The sequence below is a fragment of the Micromesistius poutassou genome (assembly GCF_964030765.1).
Source record: "Micromesistius poutassou genome assembly, chromosome: 10".
Lineage (NCBI taxonomy): Eukaryota > Metazoa > Chordata > Actinopteri > Gadiformes > Gadidae > Micromesistius > Micromesistius poutassou.
This window is the reverse complement of record NC_140280.1, coordinates 2598643-2619879: the sequence shown is the minus strand read 5'-3', so window position 1 is coordinate 2619879 and position 21237 is coordinate 2598643. Positions and strand designations below refer to the sequence as shown.

General features: G+C 43.9%; 3 protein-coding genes across 3 annotated transcripts; all 3 read left to right on the top strand.

Annotated features, from left to right (window-relative positions):
• Window positions 1–7260: 7260 nt before the first annotated feature.
• On the top strand, window positions 7261–8214 carry LOC311354698 (olfactory receptor 10G4-like; the record flags this gene model as incomplete). Its single annotated transcript, XM_084474535.1, has 1 exon — window positions 7261–8214. The coding sequence occupies one exon, from the start codon at window positions 7261–7263 to the stop codon at window positions 8212–8214; it is 954 nt and encodes a 317-aa protein (XP_084330661.1).
• A 2769-nt stretch (window positions 8215–10983) lies between these two features.
• Window positions 10984–11937, top strand: LOC311353839 (olfactory receptor 10G4-like; the record flags this gene model as incomplete). The annotated part of the gene is made up of 1 exon (XM_084473648.1): window positions 10984–11937. The coding sequence occupies one exon, from the start codon at window positions 10984–10986 to the stop codon at window positions 11935–11937; it is 954 nt and encodes a 317-aa protein (XP_084329774.1).
• A 2742-nt stretch (window positions 11938–14679) lies between these two features.
• LOC311353838 (olfactory receptor 10G7-like) lies at window positions 14680–15621 on the top strand (the record flags this gene model as incomplete). Its single annotated transcript, XM_084473647.1, has 1 exon — window positions 14680–15621. One exon carries the CDS (start codon window positions 14680–14682, stop codon window positions 15619–15621), a length of 942 nt encoding a protein of 313 aa, XP_084329773.1.
• Window positions 15622–21237: the final 5616 nt, after the last annotated feature.

Here is a 21237-nt window from a genome sequence, read left to right as displayed (position 1 = left end):
GATCTGAATGGGATTTTGTGCTACACGGGTATGTGGCTGTTAGAAGGGATCGAGCAGAGGGCAGAGGTGGGGGTGTTGGGATATTTGTACTTATGGGTGTGAAGTACTGTGTTGTGAATGTAGGGAAGGAGCAAGAGTCAATCAGAGTTAAGGTATGGACAGAGGAGGGTGAAATAACAGTTATTAATTATTATAATCCATGCCAGAGGCTAAGTCTGGATATATTGAGTCAGATTGGTGGGGAGGTGCAGGGCAAACTGATATGGTGTGGGGATTTTAACGCTCATAGTACTTTATGGGGAAGTGAGAATACTGATGTTAATGGTACCTGTATAGAGGAGTTTGTAGACAAAGAAGGGCTTGTGTGTGTCAATGATGGGAGGGGTACAAGGTATGACAATGTAAGGAATACAGAAAGTGCCATTGACTTAACCCTAGTGTCATCAGAGTTAGCAGGTATTGTAGAATGGGAGGTGCTCAACACGGTAACAGTGGGCAGTGACCATTACCCGATACTGACTAAGGTAGGAGTGGAGCTGGGGCAGGAAGAAGCAGGTGGAGCCCGTCGATGGAAATTTGGTAGCGCTAACTGGGATAAATTTCAGGCGGTGAGCAAGGTTAGGTGTGGGGATATTTCTGGAGGGTGTATGGAGGATGTAGACAAGTTTAATGCAGAGCTTGTCACAGCAATCATACAGTCAGCAGAAGAGTCAATTCCGAAAAGTGGCGGGAGTAAGAGGAAAAAGGCTGTTCCGTGGTGGGATGAAAGCTGTGGGAAGGCAGTAAAGGAGAGAAATAGAGCGTTTAGGCGTCTGAAGGCACTCCACTCAATGGAGGCATTAATGCAGTATAAAAAGGCTCAAGCAGTAGTCAGGAAAACTATAAGAACAGCAAAGCGGGCATATTGGAGAAAGTATTGTAATACCATAGGTAGAGAGACCAAGTTACCAGATATTTGGGGAATGATAAGAAGAATGAGTGGCATTCGGGGATATCGGGAAATCCCAGTGCTTCAAGGAAATAACATAGTAGCTGTAAGTAGCATGGAAAAGGCAGAGATGCTGGCCCAAACTCTGGTCAAAGTGCACAGCTCAGAGAACCTGTCAGACCTAGCAAAGCAGCAGAGAGAGTCAACACTAGCAAATAATCCTGACATCAGGGCAAGGAAGGTAGCGACAGCTGATAGCTCGGAGAGTCGGTTTAGCCTGTTTGAGCTAAAGAAAGCCATCTCTAGTGCCAGGCAAACTGCTCCAGGGAAGGACAATGTATGCTATAGCATGCTGATGCATTTGGATGATGCTTCACTGATGGTGGTACTGAAGCTGTTCAACCTGATATGGGTAAAGGGCAAAATTCCGAAGGCATGGAAAGAGTCTGTTATAGTACCCATATTAAAACCAGGGAAAGATCCCTCTGAAGCATCTAGTTATAGGCCCATAGCATTAACGTCCCATTTAGGGAAGACAATGGAGAGAATGGTTACAGAGAGATTGAACTATATAATGGAAAGTAGACAGCTGTTCTCTCCGTGTCAGAGTGGTTTCCGCAAAGGGAGGAATACTATGGATGCTATTTTGTATTTGGAATCAGAAATTAGAAAGGCTCAGACAAATAAAGAAATGGTTATAGCAGTCATGTTTGACATTGAAAAAGCATACGATATGCTATGGAGAGAAGGGTTGCTGATAAAACTGGAGGCAATGGGTATAGAGGGCAGGATGTTTAATTGGATCTTGGACTTTTTTTATGGAAGAGTAATTGAGGTTAAGGTAAAAGACTGTCACTCTAGAATGTACCCAGTGGAGAATGGAACCCCACAGGGCAGTGTGTGTAGTCCTATATTGTTTAATATCATGATTAATGATGTATTTGCACAGGTTGACCGGAGTGTAGGGAAGTCCCTGTATGCAGATGATGGGGCTCTCTGGGTCAGAGGTCGCAATTTGGCATATTTGCAAGGTAAAATGCAAAAAGCAATCCAGACGGTGGAGCAGTGGGCGAATAAGTGGGGCTTTAAAGTGTCAGTCCCCAAGACTCAGGTAATATGTTTCGCTAAGAGGCATAAGTTGCTATCATTAAAATTGTATGATCAGACACTTGAACAAGTGAGTATAGTTCGATTTCTTGGTGTCTGGTTTGATGAAAAACTGACGTGGGGACAGCATATAGGGAAAGTTAAAACAAAGTGTAAAAAGATAAATAATCTGCTAAGGTGTCTCTCAGGGCAGGATTGGGGGGCATCCAGGGCATCGTTGCGCAATATCTACTGGGCGCTTATGAGGGCTGCGCTGGATTATGGGTGTACAGCGTACATGTCTGCCGCAGAATGTCATTTAAAGAAGCTAGAGGTGGAACAAACCCTGGCTTTGAGGGTGTGCAGCGGAGCATTAAGGACTTCTCCGGTAGCTGCAGTACAGGTGGAGATGGGGGAAATGCCGTTGCGCCTCAGGAGGGTGAAAATGATGCTGGCATACTGGGTCGGTCTACAAGGGCATGATGGAAGCCATCCAACAAAGACTGTCTTGTGTGAATGTGCAGAGCACGCAAAGTCAGATTTTATGAGCTTTGGGTGGGTGGCTAATAGCAGGGCAAATAGTATAGGCCTGCAAAACATCAGGTACTGCTCCACAGGTGCAGGTTCATCTTTCCCTCCCTGGCTGGTGGTGGCAGCAGAAGTGGACCTGGGGCTTCTGGGAGAAATTAAAAAGAGCCCGAAACAAGTGTCATACATAGTACAGAGATATTTGGACAGTAAATTTTCGAACAGAACAATGGTGTTCACTGATGGATCCAAAGATCCTAAGACCGGGCGTACAGGAGTGGCGTTTCATATTCCAGAGAAGAGGGTGGGGATCAAAAAGAGAGCTACAGATGAGCTGGCAGTGTACACCACAGAGCTAATAGCTGTTTTGATGAGTCTGCAGTGGGTCAAAGAAAACGGGCATCAGAGTACTGTGGTCGCATCTGACAGCGTAGCAGCTCTGACCAGCATTAAATCAGGAAGATCATGTAGACAGGACATTCTAAGTAACATTTATAGTATTATGTATGAGCTGGATGAAGAGGAAATACAGGTCAGCTTTGTGTGGGTCCCAGCACATGTGGGAGTGGAAGGGAACGAGGATGCTGATATATTGGCAAAGCAGGCGCTCAAGTCCCATGTGGTGGAATTAGATGTGCCATTGAGTAAAGCTGAAGCAAAAAGTATAATTAAAAAACATATGTGCACAACATGGCAGGAGGTGTGGGATTTTGTGGATACAGGCAGGCACCTGCATAACATCCAAAAACAGGTTGGTGGTGGGAGGAGAGCCAGTAGAAGTAGGAGGGAAGAGGCAGTTTTAACCCGATTGAGGATAGGGCACACAGGATTAAACAAAACACTACACATGATAGGGAAGCATCCAACAGGAAATTGTGAGCTTTGTGGGGAGGTAGAGTCCGTGGAACATGTATTAATTTGGTGTCCAGCATATGAAGAAGAGAGGAAGAAAATGGAAGAGTCTGTGAGACAAGAAAAGATACACTTCTCCTTAGAGAGTATCCTCAGTGAGGCATCAAATGTATATGGAAAGGTCTTGTCATTTTTAAAAGAGACAGGTTTGGAACATAGGGTTTGAGTGTCCTTTCTTTTCTTTATTATTATATTTTGTTTCCTGACACTCTCCTGCTCACACTCCAGCTCAGAGGGTGGCGGTAATGCGCCGGTAAGCTGGTTGCCAACCGCCTTCTTTTTAAACAAAAAGAAGAAGAAGAAGAAGTAATTCATAACCGGTGCTGTGGAACCGACAGCTCTGGGTTAGTCGGCACAGGATCGGACAACCTAGAGTTCAGCGTTAACTCTGTGTTTGTTAAACCTCCGTTCTTGGAACACCCCTCAGGTTTGATTGAGAGCATATGTTTCCATAGAAACTTACATGCCGTGGTCATTTTGGAACGGAAAACCTAGGGTTGCCGCTAACCCTGGGTTAACTTAGCTGGGTAAGTGATAAAACCGGCTTTGTGGAACACCCCTCAGGCTGCTTAAACCAGTCGTCATCCACACACACACACTCCACAACTACCTTTGGCCTGTTGTGGATTTTGGTCCAGGAAAGGCCGCCGAGACAGGATCGCTTTTAACTCACTTTATTTGGTTGAGGTTATTGGTCTATTGTCTATCGTCTATGAAACAAAAGGAGAGGGATCGTAAATAACACGCGCGGAGCGTCTCAGAGCTTAGCATGCAGGAAGATACGCCGCTGAGAGATTCTCTCTTCCAAAGGCGGAGTCTGAGTTTATGTATCCCAGGTGTTCTTCTTTGGGTTTTCTCACTTCCTGTGTGTGTCCGTTGCTGCCCCTAGTGTAAATGTTTTATAACTTTATCAATTGTGTTCAGTGCTGCCCTCAGGCGATTAGGAGGGGAAATTACCTCTAAACTATGCTTGGTGCTACTGGATATGGCTAAGTGAGAGTATTACAGTAAAAATGTATCGCTAGGGAATATTACAATTAAAAAATGTCACAGGCCATAGTAGACAACAGCCAGTAACAATGGAATACAGTATACAAGCTCAACTCTACAAAATCAAAATAGATAAAACAGATAGATAATTAACTTGTACTTATCTGTCCTTATACTGGGCTCAGTGTGGCATTGTTTTTTTTGGAGAATCGGGTGACTCCCCAAACGTCCGGTCGGCTGGCCCTGGCCACGCCACCATGCAACAAATGAAACTTAAAGAGATGGGCAACCAGATCTAAATACATTAAAATAACATAACAAATCAAAAAGGGATGTTTCCACGATAAACAATATCTTGTGAGGAAAATATCAGAAGTATATTACTTGGTTACATGCTTGGCTACTTAGCCAGGAGGGAAAATAAACTGTCAACAGCTCCACAACAGTAGGAAGCAGGTCAAAACTGTGTGGCCAGTTGAGCTCCGGTGTTTGTGTAACACACCTAGATACTGTATAAAATACAGATCAAAAGGGAATTTTGTTGTTTGTAAATTAGTGGAAACTATCGTAGACATTACATTTTTTATAATAAAAGGCCTGCAACAAGTCCTCCAGTACTCACTGAGATTTAAACAGTATATTCCATCATCATTTTGGGGTATTTCTTGCATCCCTAACTTTTATTTCATTCTGATTGGATGATTATAAAGTTCAAGAGATTGGGTAAAGTTTTGTGTCATATCTGTGGAGTCCTTTTTTCCTTTGTTTTTAGCAACGCCGGAGGGCCCCTTCATGCCAAGGAGCCCCTGGGCTTAGATTGCCCATATCGTTAGCCTCATAGCATAATTGCCTGTCATATTTTAAGGTTCATCTTGTATTTAGCGTTAAACATGCTTAAATCAAATAGATGACTTAGGCAGATAGTGATTATGAAATGTGTAAAGCACTCTGATTGGTTTAGGATATAGCCAATGAGGCACAGTGAATCAGCAGCGTTAGGAGCGTAGAGTTAGGCAGATGTCACAATTTGTCCAAAATATGACTTAGAAAATTATGCTATGAGGCTAATGATATGGTAGTTCCAGGTTTGCAGCAGCCAACTTTGCTCTGAATCGTCTTGTGCCCAACTGTAGAGGGATCCAAAATCCTTACAGAAGGGGGGATGGGGAGTCCACAACATTACAGTCCAGTAATAAGGTATAGAGTTATTGTAAACAATCTGTAGGAATGCAGCATTACAATGGACAGGTAGAAGCAGTGACCCTATGCTTTAATGTTTATGCAAATATATGTATTTAGGAATGCTATGCATGGTGGGTCTGTTTCAAAGTCCCAGGCCAATGTTCAGTCCCAGTCCGACCCTGACTCTGCCCTCAAAATTGAGGCCTTCTCTGAGACAATTGAAGCCGCAGAGCATCAAGTCCTCAGTTCACCATCAGCTGTGTAACTGTAACTCCTATCCAAACCACTGTTTCCTCTTGAGTCCCTCTGTTAGCTTATTATCAGTAAATTAATAAGAGGCCTCATTAGCTCACTGGGCATATTACAGGTGTTCAGATTCCTCTAGGGACACACATGGGTCTCTAAGCCCCTCTGACACAGAATTCACAGTAAATGAATGGGACAACATTGCAGGTACCGCTAGTGATTTAAACCATTCAAACATGCGGCTACTTTCAGGCACATTTCTGTCTTGCGCCAGTTCACACATGGAATAGCAAAACCAAAAGATGGGGGTAATGTATATATACTGTATGTATGGGGTGCGTTAAGATAAACAGTTGCCGATTTCATATACGTCCTCAACCGAGTCTTGTGACTGGTTCACTCGCTCTACTTGAAAGCGTCTTACATCAGACGACGTGACCCTTTCTGTGCCTCTACCGGCAATGTGCCTTCATTCACAGCACTGCAGTACAGACATTGATCCGGATATGTTACTAGGCCTTCAGCAGGAACATTGCCGGTGCAGATTTCCAGGAATATCGATCCCTTTTCCCATTCACGCTTGACCTCATGCAGGAAATGGCATGGAAAGGGGCTCACATTGTCGCAAATACGACAATGTGATCTAAAATCTTTAAGGTATATCCTAGTTCCCTTTAGGCTTTATTCCTGTCTTCTCGATTAAACATTCAACAGGTCCTGATTCCCTGTGGTCACTACAGATCCCAGGGCACTCATCCCAGGAGTAGTGGTGCTGACCCCGGTGTCCAGGCCAAATGAACCCCGACCTGTTCCCTGAGCAAGCATCGCCACATGAACATAACGTAACATGTGTTTTTGTGTGTGGGTGACGTCCCGAGACACAACAGTGAACCATTTAATTAGGTCTGGTGGGACCTGCTGAACTCAACCTTCACTGATGTTTCAAAACAATTTTGACAACCTTGATGAAATATTGACAGGAAATAGTGTTGCACAACCAAAAATTTATTTTTCTACAGTTAAGTCTAACGTTTACAACTGTTTGGATTCTGCAATGAAAATCAATTAGATTAAACATCCGAACTAGCATGTGAGACAACAAGAGGTTTGGTAAACAGACTATGGCTCTCTTCTTCACAGAGGAAAGAATAACTTTGCAACAACTACTTTGCAAAACACAAACATGTTGATGTACTTTCTTTGTTGTTTTCCTCCGTGCCCATCATCATTGGTCACGTGACTCACCCTGCCATGAATCCCATAGGGTGCGGCTTCTGAACTTCACCTTTATTATGCACACTTATTAGAGAAAAACTTCTACTCTAGCATCAACATATAATGACTGTGCTCAGGCTTCAACGTGTCAAGGGAGGTTCTCTTGCGCGAGGATGTCGTTAGTGAACTTCTCAGGGCAGAACGTGGTGGAGTTCACCATCACGGGCTTCGACCACCTACCCCACCACAAGCTGATGGGTGCCGGGATTTTGCTGGCCTACTGCCTGGCCCTCCTCTGCTCCGCCACCAACATCTGCGTCATCTCCACAGACAGGCGTCTGCACCGCCCCATGTACCTGCTGATCTGTAACCTGGCTCTGGTGGACATCATGTTCACCACCGGCGCCAGCACCACCATGATCTCTGTTCTGCTGGCCGGGGACAAAACCATCTCTTACCACTCCTGCCTGTCCCGTGTCTACATCTACCACCTAGGAGACATCACAGAGTGTCTGGCCCTCTCTCTGATGGCACTGGACCGCACTATGGCCATCAGCGAGCCCTTACGCTACGCCACCATCCTGACCAACCAGCGAGTGTTCATATTGATTGTGTTGTCCTGGCTTTTGGGGATTGGCCTTATGGGCAAGTTGACTTATACTGCAGATCAGCTGCCGTACTGCCAGCCTGTGATCAAATACGTATTCTGTGACTATGCAGCTATCATCAGGGCAGCCTGTGTGGATCCAGAACCATTTTGGCTGGTGCCCAGTTTCATTGGTCTGTGGCTAATCGCTGGGCAATTGCCATTGATCTTACTTTCCTATGGGAAACTTGTCTTTACTGTGCTGAGGCTCCCAAGCACGGAGAAAGGAGGGCGTACGTTTCGCACTATAATCAGCCATTTAATCCCTGTTTTTTCTTTCTATGCTCCGAAGCTGGTGTCAGTACTGTTAACCAGAGTGGGAGTTAAACTAAACTTAACAGAGAGAAACGCTTTGCTGATCATCTCTACACTAGTGCCACCTCTCATTAACCCCACTGTGTACTGTCTGCAGAACAAAGAGATCAGAGGTGCTGTCTTACGTGTACTTAGGAGAAATCTGGTCTTACCATTCAAGGACTAATGTTTGTAACCTCAGTAGTGCTTTACCAAATGTTCCCTGAAGTCAGTGTGAAAAAGCTTGAATGTCTGGTGTATCTTTCTGCTTCTTCATCTTCTACTTCTTTTCGTCATTTGTATATATGTGTGTAAAAGATGAAGAAAGTGAACTGAGAAAACAATGAATTTTACTTTCTCAAACTGTTTACAGAGATTAATCATCTTTTACAATCTAAATAATAAAATCAAAACACATTTGAAATGTTTTTTTATTCCTTTCCAAATAATGACAACGTACGTGTACACTTTTGGTATGTGATACATTTTGGTTCTGAAAATTGTAATATTTATTCTGGCTAATCATTCAACCAACTCACACCTTTTCTTTGCTGGAACAAATTTGATTCATTTCTTAAGCAAGGTCAGTGCTACACACTGCCTAGGTGGCTTTAATTGGGCTCCTCCGATACCAGGACACTGTGGGTGGTTTTAAAAACCAGTTCATTACAGAGTTTGAATGACAGTGGTAAATGAAGTAAGTGATCAACGCCACCATGTTGGAGTGATACTGAGTGTGTGTGTTGATGGTTGGTTTAACCTGTGAATGTAGATTGCTCAATGCACAACAGGTGTGCAGCCTCACTCAGCGGCAGAGTCTAATCAGTCTGACTCGAGCCAGATCAGGCTGCTTAAACCAGCCGTCATCCACACACACTCCACAACTACCTTTGGCCATAGTAGACTACAGCCATTAATACAGTATACAATGTCAACGCTACAAAATCAAAATAGTTCACACCCTCAATGAATGTAATCTATAAAAATGTGCATGAACACGCCCAAAACAGATAATAATTTTGATTTCATCATTATAATCCCATGTTTTAATTGGAATGAAAACCTTTTGTAAAAAATCCTCATGTTGTACTTTACTGTCTCCTTATACTGGGCTCAGTGCGGGACTGGTTTTTAGGAGAATCGGGTGACTCCCCAAACGTCCGGTCGGCTGCCCTGGCCACGCCATGCAACAAATTAAACTTAAAAAGATGGGCAACTAGATCTAAATACATTCAAATAACTTAACAACTTTGGCTACTTAGTCAGGAGGGAACATTTTTGGATATTTCTTGCATTTTGACTTCTATTTAATTCTGATTGGATAATTATCAAGATTAAGAGATGGGTAAAGTTTTGTTGCATATTTCTATGGAACCATTTCTTTTCCTCCCAACGCCGGAGGGCCCTTTCATGCTCAGGGGCCCCTGGGCCCAGATTACCCATATAGCTCCAGGTTTGCAGCAGCCACCTTTGCTTAGAATCGCCTTGTGCCCGACCGTAGAGGGATTCAAAATCCTGAGACAGACGGGGGGATGGGGAGTCCACTACATTACAGTCCTGTAATACAGTATAGAGTTATTGGAGGCAATCTGTAGGGATGCAGCATTACAATGGCCAGGTAGAAGCAGTGACCCTACGCTTGAATGTTTATGTAAATCTATATATTTAGAAATGGTATGAGTGGTGGGACGGGCTGTTTCAAAGTCCCTGGCCGATGTTCAGTCCCAGTCCGACCCTGACTCTGCCTTCAAGACTGAGGCCTTCTCTGAGACAATTGAAGCCACAGAGCATCAAGTCCTCAGTTCACCATCAGCTGTGTAACAGTAACTCTTATCCAAACCACTGTTTCCCATCGAGTACCTCTGTTATCAGCTCATTGTCAGTAAATTTATAAGAGGCCTCATTAGCTCACTGGGCATATTGCAGGGGTTCAGACTCCTCTAGGAACACACATGGGTCTCTAAGCCCTTCTGACGCAGATTTCTCAGTAAGTTACTGGGCTAACATTTCAGTCACCACTAGTGATTTTAACTATTCACACATCCAGCTACTTTCAGGCACATTTCTGTCTTGTGCCCGTTCACACATGGCTTAGCAAAGCCAAAAGATGGGGATAATGTATATATATGGGCCGAGTAAACATAAACAGTCGGTGCAGATTTCCAGGAATATCTATCCCTGTTCCCATTCACACTTGACCTCATGCAGAAAATGGCATGGAAAGGGCCTGAAGGAAACAAGCAGCAGGTAGGACACTGTGATCTTAAATCTGTAAGGTATATCCTAGTTTCCTTTAGGCTTTATTCCTGTCTTCCTGATTAAACATTCAACAGGTCCTGACTCCCTGTGGTCACTAGAGATCCCAGGGCCCTCATCCCAAGATTAGTGGTACTGACCCCGGTGTCCAGGCCAAATGAACCCCAACCTGGCCCCTGAGCCAGCATCGCCACATGAACATAACGTAACATGTGTTTTTTTGTGTGGGTGACGTCCCTAAAGACCACAGGGTACCATTTAATTAGGTCTGGTGGGACCTGCTGAAATCAACCCTCGCTGACGTTGCAAAACAATTTTGACAACTGTGATGCAATATTGACAGGAAATAGTGTTAATGGAATGAGTAACCATTTTTTTTATTTTGTACTGTTCAATCTAAACTTAACACCTGTTTGGATTCAGCAATGAAAATATATTATTTATTGCAGCATTAGAATGCGAGACGTCCAGATGTTTAGTAATCAGCCTATATGGCTTTCCTCTGCACAGAGGAAAGAATAACGATGCAACAATAACTACTTGATTAAACACGTGACTCACCCTGCCCTGCAATAGGCTGCGGCCTCTTAACCTCACCCTTATTATGCACACTTCTTAGAGCCAAACTTCCAGTCTAGCATCATCATTTCATGACTGTGCTCAGGCTTTGACACGTCAAGGGAGGTTCCCTTGTGTGAGGATGTCGTTAGTGAACTTCTCAGGGCAGAACGTGGTGGAGTTCACCATCACGGGCTTCGACCACCTACCCCACCACAAGCTGATGGGTGCCGGGATTTTGCTGGCCTACTGCCTGGCCCTCCTCTGCTCCACCACCAACATCTGCGTCATCTCCACAGACAGGCGTCTGCACCGCCCCATGTACCTGCTGATCTGTAACCTGGCTCTGGTGGACATCATGTTCACCACCGGCGCCAGCACCACCATGATCTCTGTTCTGCTGGCCGGGGACAAAACCATCTCCTACCATTCCTGCCTGTCCCGCGTCTTCATCTACCACCTAGGAGACATCACAGAGTGTCTGGCCCTTTCTCTGATGGCACTGGACCGCACTATGGCCATCAGCGAGCCCTTACGCTACGCCACCATCCTGACCAACCAGCGAGTGTTCATATTGATTGTGTTGTCCTGGCTTTTGGGGATTGGCCTTATGGGCAAGTCTGTGTCTAATGCAGATCAGCTGCCGTACTGCCAGCCTGTGATCAAATATGTATTCTGTGACTTTCCAGCTGTCATCAGGGCAGCCTGTGTGGATCCAGAACCATATTTTCTGATGCCAGGTTTTGTTGCTCTGTGGCTACTCGCTGGGCAGTTGCCATTGGTCTTACTTTCCTATGGGAAACTTGTCTTTACTGTGCTGAGGCTCCCAAGCACAGAGAAAGGAGGGCGCACGTTCCTCACTGTAATCAGCCATTTAATCCCTGTTGTTTGTTACTTTGCTCCGAAGCTGGTTTCAATACTGTTAACCAGAGTGGGAGTTAGGCTAAACTTAACAGAGAGAAACGCTTTGCTGATCATCTCTACGCTAGTGCCACCTCTCATTAACCCCACTGTGTACTGTCTGCAGAACAAAGAGATCAGAGGCGCTGTCTTACGTGTACTTAGGAGAAATCCGGTCTTAACATCCAAGAAATAATGTTTGTAACCTCAGTAGTGCTTTACCAAATATATGTCAGTGTGAAAAAGCTTGAATGTCTGGTGTATCTTTCTGCTTCTTCATCTTATACTTCTGTATTTCATTTGTGTGTAAAAGATGAAGAAAGTAAACTGAGAAAACAATGAATTTTAAATCTTTCTCAAACTATTTACAGAGATGAGCCATCTTTCACAATCTAAATAAAATCAAAACCCATTTGAAATGTGTTCCTTTCTAAATAATGACAAAGTACACGTACACTTTTGGTATGTGATACATTTTTGTTCTGAAAATTGTAATATTTATTCTGGCTAATCATGCAACCAACTCACACCTTTTCTTTGCTGAAACAAATTCAATTTATTTCTTAAACAAGGTCAGTGCTACACACTGCCTAGGTGGCTTTAATTGGGCTCCTCTGATACCAGGACACTGTGGGTGGTTTTAAAAACCAGTTCATTGCAGAGTTTGAATGACAGTGGTAAATGAAGCAGGTGATCAACGCCACCATGTTGGAGCGATCCCAAGTGTGTGTGTTGATGGTTGGTTTAACCTGTGACTGTAGATTGCTCAATGCACAACAGGTGTGCAGCCTCACTCAGCGGCAGAGTCTAATCAGTCTGACTCGGGCCAGACCAGGCTGCTTAAACCAGCCGTCATCCACACACACTCCACAACTACCTTTGGCCATAGTAGACTACAGCCATTAATACAGTATACAATGTCAACGCTACAAAATGAAAATAGTTCACACCCTCAATGAATCTAATCTATAAAAATGTGCATGAACACGCCCAAAACAGATAGATAATTTTGATTTCATCATTATAATCCCAGGTTTTAATTGGAATGAAAACCTTTTGTAAAAAATCCTCATGTTGTACTTTACTGTCTCCTTATACTGGGCTCAGTGCGGGACTGGTTTTTAGGAGAATCGGGTGACTCCCCAAACGTCCGGTCGGCTGCCCTGGCCACACCATGCAACAAATTAAACTTAAAAAGATGGGCAACTAGATCTAAATACATTAAAATAACTTAACAACTTTGGCTACTTAGTCAGGAGGGAACATTTTTGGATATTTCTTGCATTCTGACTTCTATTTAATTCTGATTCGATAATTATCAAGATTAAGAGATGGGTAAAGTTTTGTTGCATATTTCTATGGAACCATTTTTTTTCCTCCCAACGCCGGAGGGCCCTTTCATGCTCAGGGGCCCCTGGGCCCAGATTACCCATATAGCTCCAGGTTTGCAGCAGCCACCTTTGCTTAGAATCGCCTTGTGCCCGACCGTAGAGGGATTCAAAATCCTGAGACAGACGGGGGGATGGGGAGTCCACTACATTACAGTCCTGTAATACAGTATAGAGTTATTGGAGGCAATCTGTAGGGATGCAGCATTACAATGGCCAGGTAGAAGCAGTGACCCTACGCTTGAATGTTTATGTAAATCTATATATTTAGAAATGGTATGAGTGGTGGGACGGGCTGTTTCAAAGTCCCTGGCCGATGTTCAGTCCCAGTCCGACCCTGAGGCCTTCTCTGAGACAATTGAAGCCGCAGAGCATCAAGTCCTCAGTTCACCATCAGCTGTGTAACAGTAACTCTTATCCAAACCACTGTTTCCCATCGAGTACCTCTGTTATCAGCTTATTGTCAGTAAATTAATAAGAGGCCTCATTAGCTCACTGGGCATATTGCAGGGGTTCAGACTCCTCTAGGAACACACATGGGTCTCTAAGCCCTTCTGACGCAGATTTCTCAGTAAGTTACTGGGATAACATTTCAGTCACCACTAGTGATTTTAACTATTGACACATGCAGCTACTTTCAGGCACATTTCTGTCTTGCGCCCGTTCACACATGGCTTAGCAAAGCCAAAAGATGGGGATAATGTATATATATGGGCCGAGTAAACATAAACAGTCGGTGCAGATTTCCAGGAATATCTATCCCTGTTCCCATTCACACTTGACCTCATGCAGAAAATGGCATGGAAAGGGCCTGAAGGAAACAAGCAGCAGGTAGGACACTGTGATCTTAAATCTGTAAGGTATATCCTAGTTTCCTTTAGGCTTTATTCCTGTCTTCCTGATTAAACATTCAATAGGTCCTGACTCCCTGTGGTCACTAGAGATCCCAGGGCCCTCATCCCAAGATTAGTGGTACTGACCCCGGTGTCCAGGCCAAATGAACCCCAACCTGGCCCCTGAGCCAGCATCGCCACATGAACATAACGTAACATGTGTTTTTTTGTGTGGGTGACGTCCCTAAAGACCACAGGGTACCATTTAATTAGGTCTGGTGGGACCTGCTGAAATCAACCTTCGCTGATGTTCCAAAACAATTTTGACAACTGTGATGCAATATTGACAGGAAATATTGTTAATGGAAAAAAAAATATATATTTTGTACTGTTCAATCTAAACTTAACACCTGTTTGGATTCAGCAATGAAAATATATTATTTATTGCAGATGAGACATCTGCTTTAGAATGCAAGACGTCCAGATGTTTAGTAATCAGCCTATATGGCTTTCCTCTGCACAGAGGAAAGAATAACAATGCAACAATAACTACTTGATTAAACACGTGACTCACCCTGCCCTGCATCCCATAAGCTGCGGCTTCTTAACCTTACCCTTATTATGCACTCTTCTTAGAGCCAAACTTCCAGTCTAGCATCATCATTTCATGACTGTGCTCAGGCTTTAACACGTCAAGGGAGGTTCCCTTGCGTGAGGATGTCATTAGTGAACTTCTCAGGGCAGAACGTGGTGGAGTTCACCATCACGGGCTTCGACCACCTACCCCACCACAAGCTGATGGGTGCCGGGATTTTGCTGGCCTACTGCCTGGCCCTCCTCTGCTCCACCACCAACATCTGCATCATCTCCACAGACAGGCGTCTGCACCGCCCAATGTACCTGCTGATCTGTAACCTGGCTCTGGTGGACATCATGTTCACCACCAGCGCCAGCACCACCATGATCTCTGTTCTGCTGGCCGGGGACAAAACCATCTCCTACAATTCCTGCCTGTCCCGCGTCTTCATCTACCACCTAGGAGATATCACAGAGTGTCTGGCCCTTTCTCTGATGGCACTGGACCGCACTATGGCCATCAGCGAGCCCTTACGCTACGCCACCATCCTGACCAACCAGCGAGTGTTCATATCGATTGTGGTGTCCTGGCTTTTGGGGATTGGCCTTATGGGCAAGTCTGTGTCTACTGCAGATCAGCTGCCGTACTGCCAGCCTGTGATCAAATATGTATTCTGTGACTATCCAGCTGTCATCAGGGCATCCTGTGTGGATCCAGAACCATATTTTCTGATGCCAGGTTTAATTGCTCTGTGGCTACTCGGTGGGCAGTTGCCATTGATCGCACTTTCCTATGGGAAACTTGTCTTTACTGTGCTGAGGCTCCCAAGCACAGAGAAAGGAGGGCGCACGTTCCTCACTGTAATCAGCCATTTAATCCCTGTTTTTTGTTACTTTGCTCCGAAGCTGGTGTCAGTACTGTTAACCAGAGTGGGAGTTAGGCTAAACTTAACAGAGAGAAACGCTTTGCTGATCATCTCTACGCTAGTGCCACCTCTCATTAACCCCACTGTGTACTGTCTGCAGAACAAAGAGATCAGAGGCGCTGTCTCACGTTTACTTAGGAGAAATCCTAAGTCTTAATATTCAAGGACTAATGTTTGTAACCTCAGTAGTACTTTACCAAATATTCCTTGAAGTCAGTGTGAAAAAGCTTGAATGTCTGGTGTACCTTTCTGCTTCTTCATCTTCTACTTCTGTTCATTTGTATATATGTGTAAAAGATGAAGAAAGTGAACTGAGAAAACAATTAATTTTACTTTCTCAAACTGTTTACAGAGCTGAACCATCTTTTACAATCTAAATAATAAAATCAAAACACATTTGAAATGTTTTTTTATTCCTTTCCAAATAATGACAACGTACGTGTACACTTTTGGTATGTGATACATTTTGGTTCTGAAAATTGTAATATTTATTCTGGCTAATCATTCAACCAACTCACACCTTTTCTTTGCTGGAACAAATTTGATTCATTTCTTAAGCAAGGTCAGTGCTACACACTGCCTAGGTGGCTTTAATTGGACTCCTCTGATACCAGGACACTGTGGGTGGTTTTAAAAACCAGTTCATTGCAGAGTTTGAATGACAGTGGTAAATGAAGTAAGTGATCAACGCCACCATGTTGGAGTGATACTGAGTGTGTGTGTTGATGGTTGGTTTAACCTGTGAATGTAGATTGCTCAATGCACAACAGGTGTGCAGCCTCACTCAGCATCAGAGTCTAATCAGTCTGACTCGAGCCAGACCAGGCTGCTTAAACCAGCCGTCATCCACACACACTCCACAACTACCTTTGGCCATAGTAGACTACAGCCATTAATACAGTATACAATGTCAACGCTACAAAATGAAAATAGTTCACACCCTCAATGAATCTAATCTATAAAAATGTGCATGAACACGCCCAAAACAGATAATAATTTTGATTTCATCATTATAATCCCAAGTTTTAATTTAAATTAAAACTTTTTGTAAAAAAAATCCTCATGTTGTACTTTACTGTCTCCTTATACTGGGCTCAGTGCGGGACTGGTTTTTAGGAGAATCGGGTGACTCCCCAAATGTCCGGTCGGCTACCCTGGCCACACCATGCAACAAATTCAACTTAAAAAGTTGAATTTGTTTCAACTTAAAAAGTTGAATTTGTAGATCTAAATACATTAAAATAACTTAACAAATCAAAAAGGGATTCACCGACAAACCTACCGGATATCTTGTCAGGAAAATATAGTATATTACTTGGTTACCTGCTTGGCTACTTAGTCAGAGGGGAACATTTTTGGATATTTCTTGCATTTCTGACTTCTATTTAATTCTGATTGGATAATTATCAAGATTAAGAGATGGGTAAAGTTTTGTTGCATATTTCTATGGAACCATTTCTTTTCCTCCCAACACCGGAGGGCCCTTTCATGCTCAGGGGCCCCTGGGCCCAGATTACCCATATAGCTCCAGGTTTGCAGCAGCTGCCTTTGCTTTGAATCGCCTTGTGCCCGACCGTAGAGGGATCCAAAATCCTGAGACAGACGGGGGGATGGGGAGTCCACTACATTACAGTCCTGTAATCAGGATAGAGTTATTGGAGGCAATTAGGGATGCAGCATTACAATGGCCAGGTAGAAGCAGTGACCCTACGCTTGAATGTTTATGTAAATCTATATATTTAGAAATGGTATGCGTGGTGGACCGGCCTGTTTCAAGTCCTCAGTTCACCATCAGCTGTGTAACTGTAAATCTTATCAAAAATACTATTTCCCCTCGAGTCCCTCTGTTATCAGATTATTGTCAGTAAATGAATTAGAGTCCTCATTAGCTCACTGGGAATATTGCATGTGTTCAGACTCCTCTATTCACACATGTAGCTACTTTCAGGCACACATCGCTCTTGCGGCCACTGACACGCTGAACAGCAATGCCAAAATATGGGGGTTATATATATATTGTGCGCCACAAGGGATTGACAAGAAGGGAGCCCAGATTAAGCAGTTTGCAACTCATGCCTTTTACACCGCACAACCCGAGAGTTGCATGAAGTTTTGACCCTCCACCTAATTGACCTCCATGGGCTTCTCAGTGACGGTTTCAATGTTCTCCAACTCCACCATCACCGATGTGGAGTTCAATAGAACCTGTATAGTGTCACTGCCGCAAAGGAGCCAGGAGGGCGCCAGAGGTCCATCTAGCGATAATGCGAACCCTCCCAGGATCCTTTGCGGCACACAGAACACGGCGACCATGCCCACGGTCGCCTCAATATATGTGGGGCGCATTAACATGTGCTCGATTTCATAAACAGTCGCCGATTTTAAATAGGTCCTCAGCAGAGTCTTGTGATTGGTTCGCTCGCTCAATGTGGACGTCTTACATCAGACAACCTGACCCTTTCCGTGCCTCTACCGGCAACGTGACTTCTTTCATTCACAGCACTGCCGTACAGACAGTGATCCGGATATGTTACTAGGCCTTCAGCAGGAAAATTGCCGGTGCAAATTTACAGAAATATCGATCCCTGTTCGCATTCCCACATGAGCTATGCAGGAAATCTTCCGGAACGTTGCAGGTTGAGACTGCCTGTGTGAAAGGGGCTTAAATAAACAAGAAGAGGATAGGACATTGTGATCTTAAATCTGTAAGGTATATCCTAGTTCCCTTAACCTTTATTCCTGTCTTCCTGATGAGACATTCAACAGGTCCTGACTCCCTATGGTCACTAGAGATCCCAGGGCACTCATCCCAAGAGTAGTGGTGCTGACCCCGGTGTCCAGGCCAAATGAACCCCAACCTGGCCCCTGAGCCAGCATCGCCACATGAACATAACGTAACATGTATATGTTAGGGATAATATTTCTGCTGGTATTAACTTGACAATCTTTGTCATTTATGTTGTAGGAATACCTCCTATCTATTTGCTATTAATAGTGCAATTAGTGACAATATAATTCAGTATTCAGTCAATGTGACTACACTATTTTAAAATACACCTAGTTTAAACAAATTAATTCTAATCCCTTTTTAAATTAAACCAGGGTGCGAATTACACTGCCCACTTTTGCGATGTTGCTGTCATATATCCCTATACTGTGGCTCCCAAACGGATTCACTGAGACGTATCAGACCCCAGGGTGCCAGTCCCCAGCTCACCTTCAGTTCGTGTCGACTGCTCCCCAAACCACTGTTTCCCATCGAGTCCCTCTGTTATCAGCTCACTGTCAGTAAATTAATAAGAGGCCTCATTAGCTCCCTGGCCATGTGTCAGGTGTTCAGACAGGTGTCAGGTGTCTCTATTGGAAATAAACAGCAGATCAGAGCCACCATTCCAGCAAGATTACAAAGATGACCCCACGGGATCAAGAAAGGGACACATTTGACGAATAAGCTCAGGCCAGATAACGTTAGAAGGAATTGTCAACCACTCTAAATGTCCTGTGGTCACCCAACCCTGCGAGAGCTACAGCGTGCAAGGGTGCCCCTAGAGGAGCAAAGCTGTACCCCACCACCTGATGCTGCTGGCACTGCTTAGATTCATCACGACCTGCCCTGACCGTCAAGTCTCACTCGTTTACACTCCTCTCTGTGTCCAATAAAGATACAGGTAATGACACATATGTATTGTTTGATTGATTGATTGATTGATTGATTGATTGGTGAATATTTTGGTGAACAGTTTATACATTGCCTAAATCTAATATAATTTACGTTTTTTAAACAATGACAATTCAAATCCCGATACCCGAGTTTCGCACAAGCATCGTCCTTGTTGTAATTGTTGTCGTGTCCACTAGATGTCGCCCCAGGATCGCTCTATCTCAGTGTTTGTCATAGGCGCACCTGTGTTTTTAAGGGTTTATGTTCGGTTTCCTGTCCTCCCTGTGTTCCCTTAGCGTATAGTTGCTTTATGCAATACACCACGCACAGTATAGTTTAAGTTAAAACAAATAACAAATTATAGTCATGACATGGAGGCCTAGTACTGTTGTGTTATTTTGGAAAAGGCAGCCGAAACAGAATCGCTTTTAACTCACTTTCTTTGGTAAAAGTTCTGGCCTATTATCTATGAAGCAAAAGGAGAGAAATTATATATTTCACGCGTGGAGCGACTCCAAGCTGAATATCTAATCGATACACTGCCCAGGAGTTTCTATTGTCTAAAGGCAGGGTTCGAGGTTAAAGGAGGTAAGGGTCTTCTATGGCTTTAAAAGCCTGCCCCCTTCTTGTATGTGTGATCAGCTGTTGCCCCCTTGTGGCTATGTGCAAGTGTTACAGCTTTTTACTAATACGTTTTCGGTCTGACCCCTTTGGCTATGTGCGGGTATTACTTCCTAGCTATTATATGTGCTCGGTCCTGCTCCCTGTGGCTATGTGAGAATATTGCAGCTTTGTTATTCTATGTGCTGAAATGTGTCACAGTACTTAGGCCATCTATTGACAGTGAATATCCATTTCCTGTCACCTCCTAATTTAGGCGTTTGGTTTCAGGGTCAGGCGCTGTCTCCTCCCCCTCTGCTGAGGTTTACTAAACCTAGCAGATGACTTCTGCAATTACTTTCAACAACGCACACGGATCCTTTAGAATCATTCCTGCCGGCGCTCTTGCTGTGAGGGTTAATTAACACATTCACGGGCAACGAAAATGCAAGAAGAGACTGCAGTAGGGCTTCACATAAAGATGAAATCTGACACACAAAGTCAAACAGCTGTGAACTACTACTACACTGTCCTTCTGTCCTGAAATAGGACATCCTCTCTGACAACCGCCCAGTGTTGACTTGCCCACTAAGTCCCCACCAACCTAGAAATAAACAGTCCTGTTATAGCCAGAGGCTGATAAGGTTTTACAAATTCTCGTGGTCCATGTTGTCACAAGACTGGCCCCGATCTGATGACAGTTTTGCAGTATTTCTTTTTCTTATCATATGTTAAGCCAGGGGGAATACAGTATGTTCTTTTTATAAGATTGTCCTAGGGCATCTGTGAGGCTCCGGATTATGGTTATGAAAAGCTTCTCATATCAGCACAACACCATATCAAAAGAGATCCCATGTAATAAAGCATTGCATTACAACCTCATACATTATAACTGTTCACCTGATATGACCTCTGAGTACAAATTCAATTCACCTGTGTTGTAGCCACTCATTATGGCGCATGCCTCCATGTGTTGGTGTGTAATAAATACATGTTATTTATATTTATGTTTTATGTATTATAATCTACATTATTGATGATCAATGTACCATTAAAATCCTGTAAGACTAGAGACTTACTTGCCATGTAGGATTCAGCCACATGAGGGCACTGTTGGCTTACATTATGTTTTGACTATGTCCAGGGCACACGTTTCAACGGCAGGTTAGCCAACCCACAAAGAAAACGGGCGGATACACAACATGTACGATCCCTGGGGATTTGACCCAAATATTTGATGAGGAATCGTCCAACTGATCTAGAAGCATGTTTTTGCCTCAGTTATAGCAGCATGGCATCAGTAAGGTTGGATATTCATGTATAAAAACAACAACATGTTGTTGAATATAAGGAATACTACAACATGGTGTATGTGTCGACGTTCCCGTCTGACATGATCAAAAGGTGGTTTTGAAGGGTGTGATTGTGTGGTGTTGTAGGATCTTGTATTGTGCATCATGTAAACCCAGCAGTCTACTTGAGGCCCTGGAGGAAACTGATTGTAACCAAGCC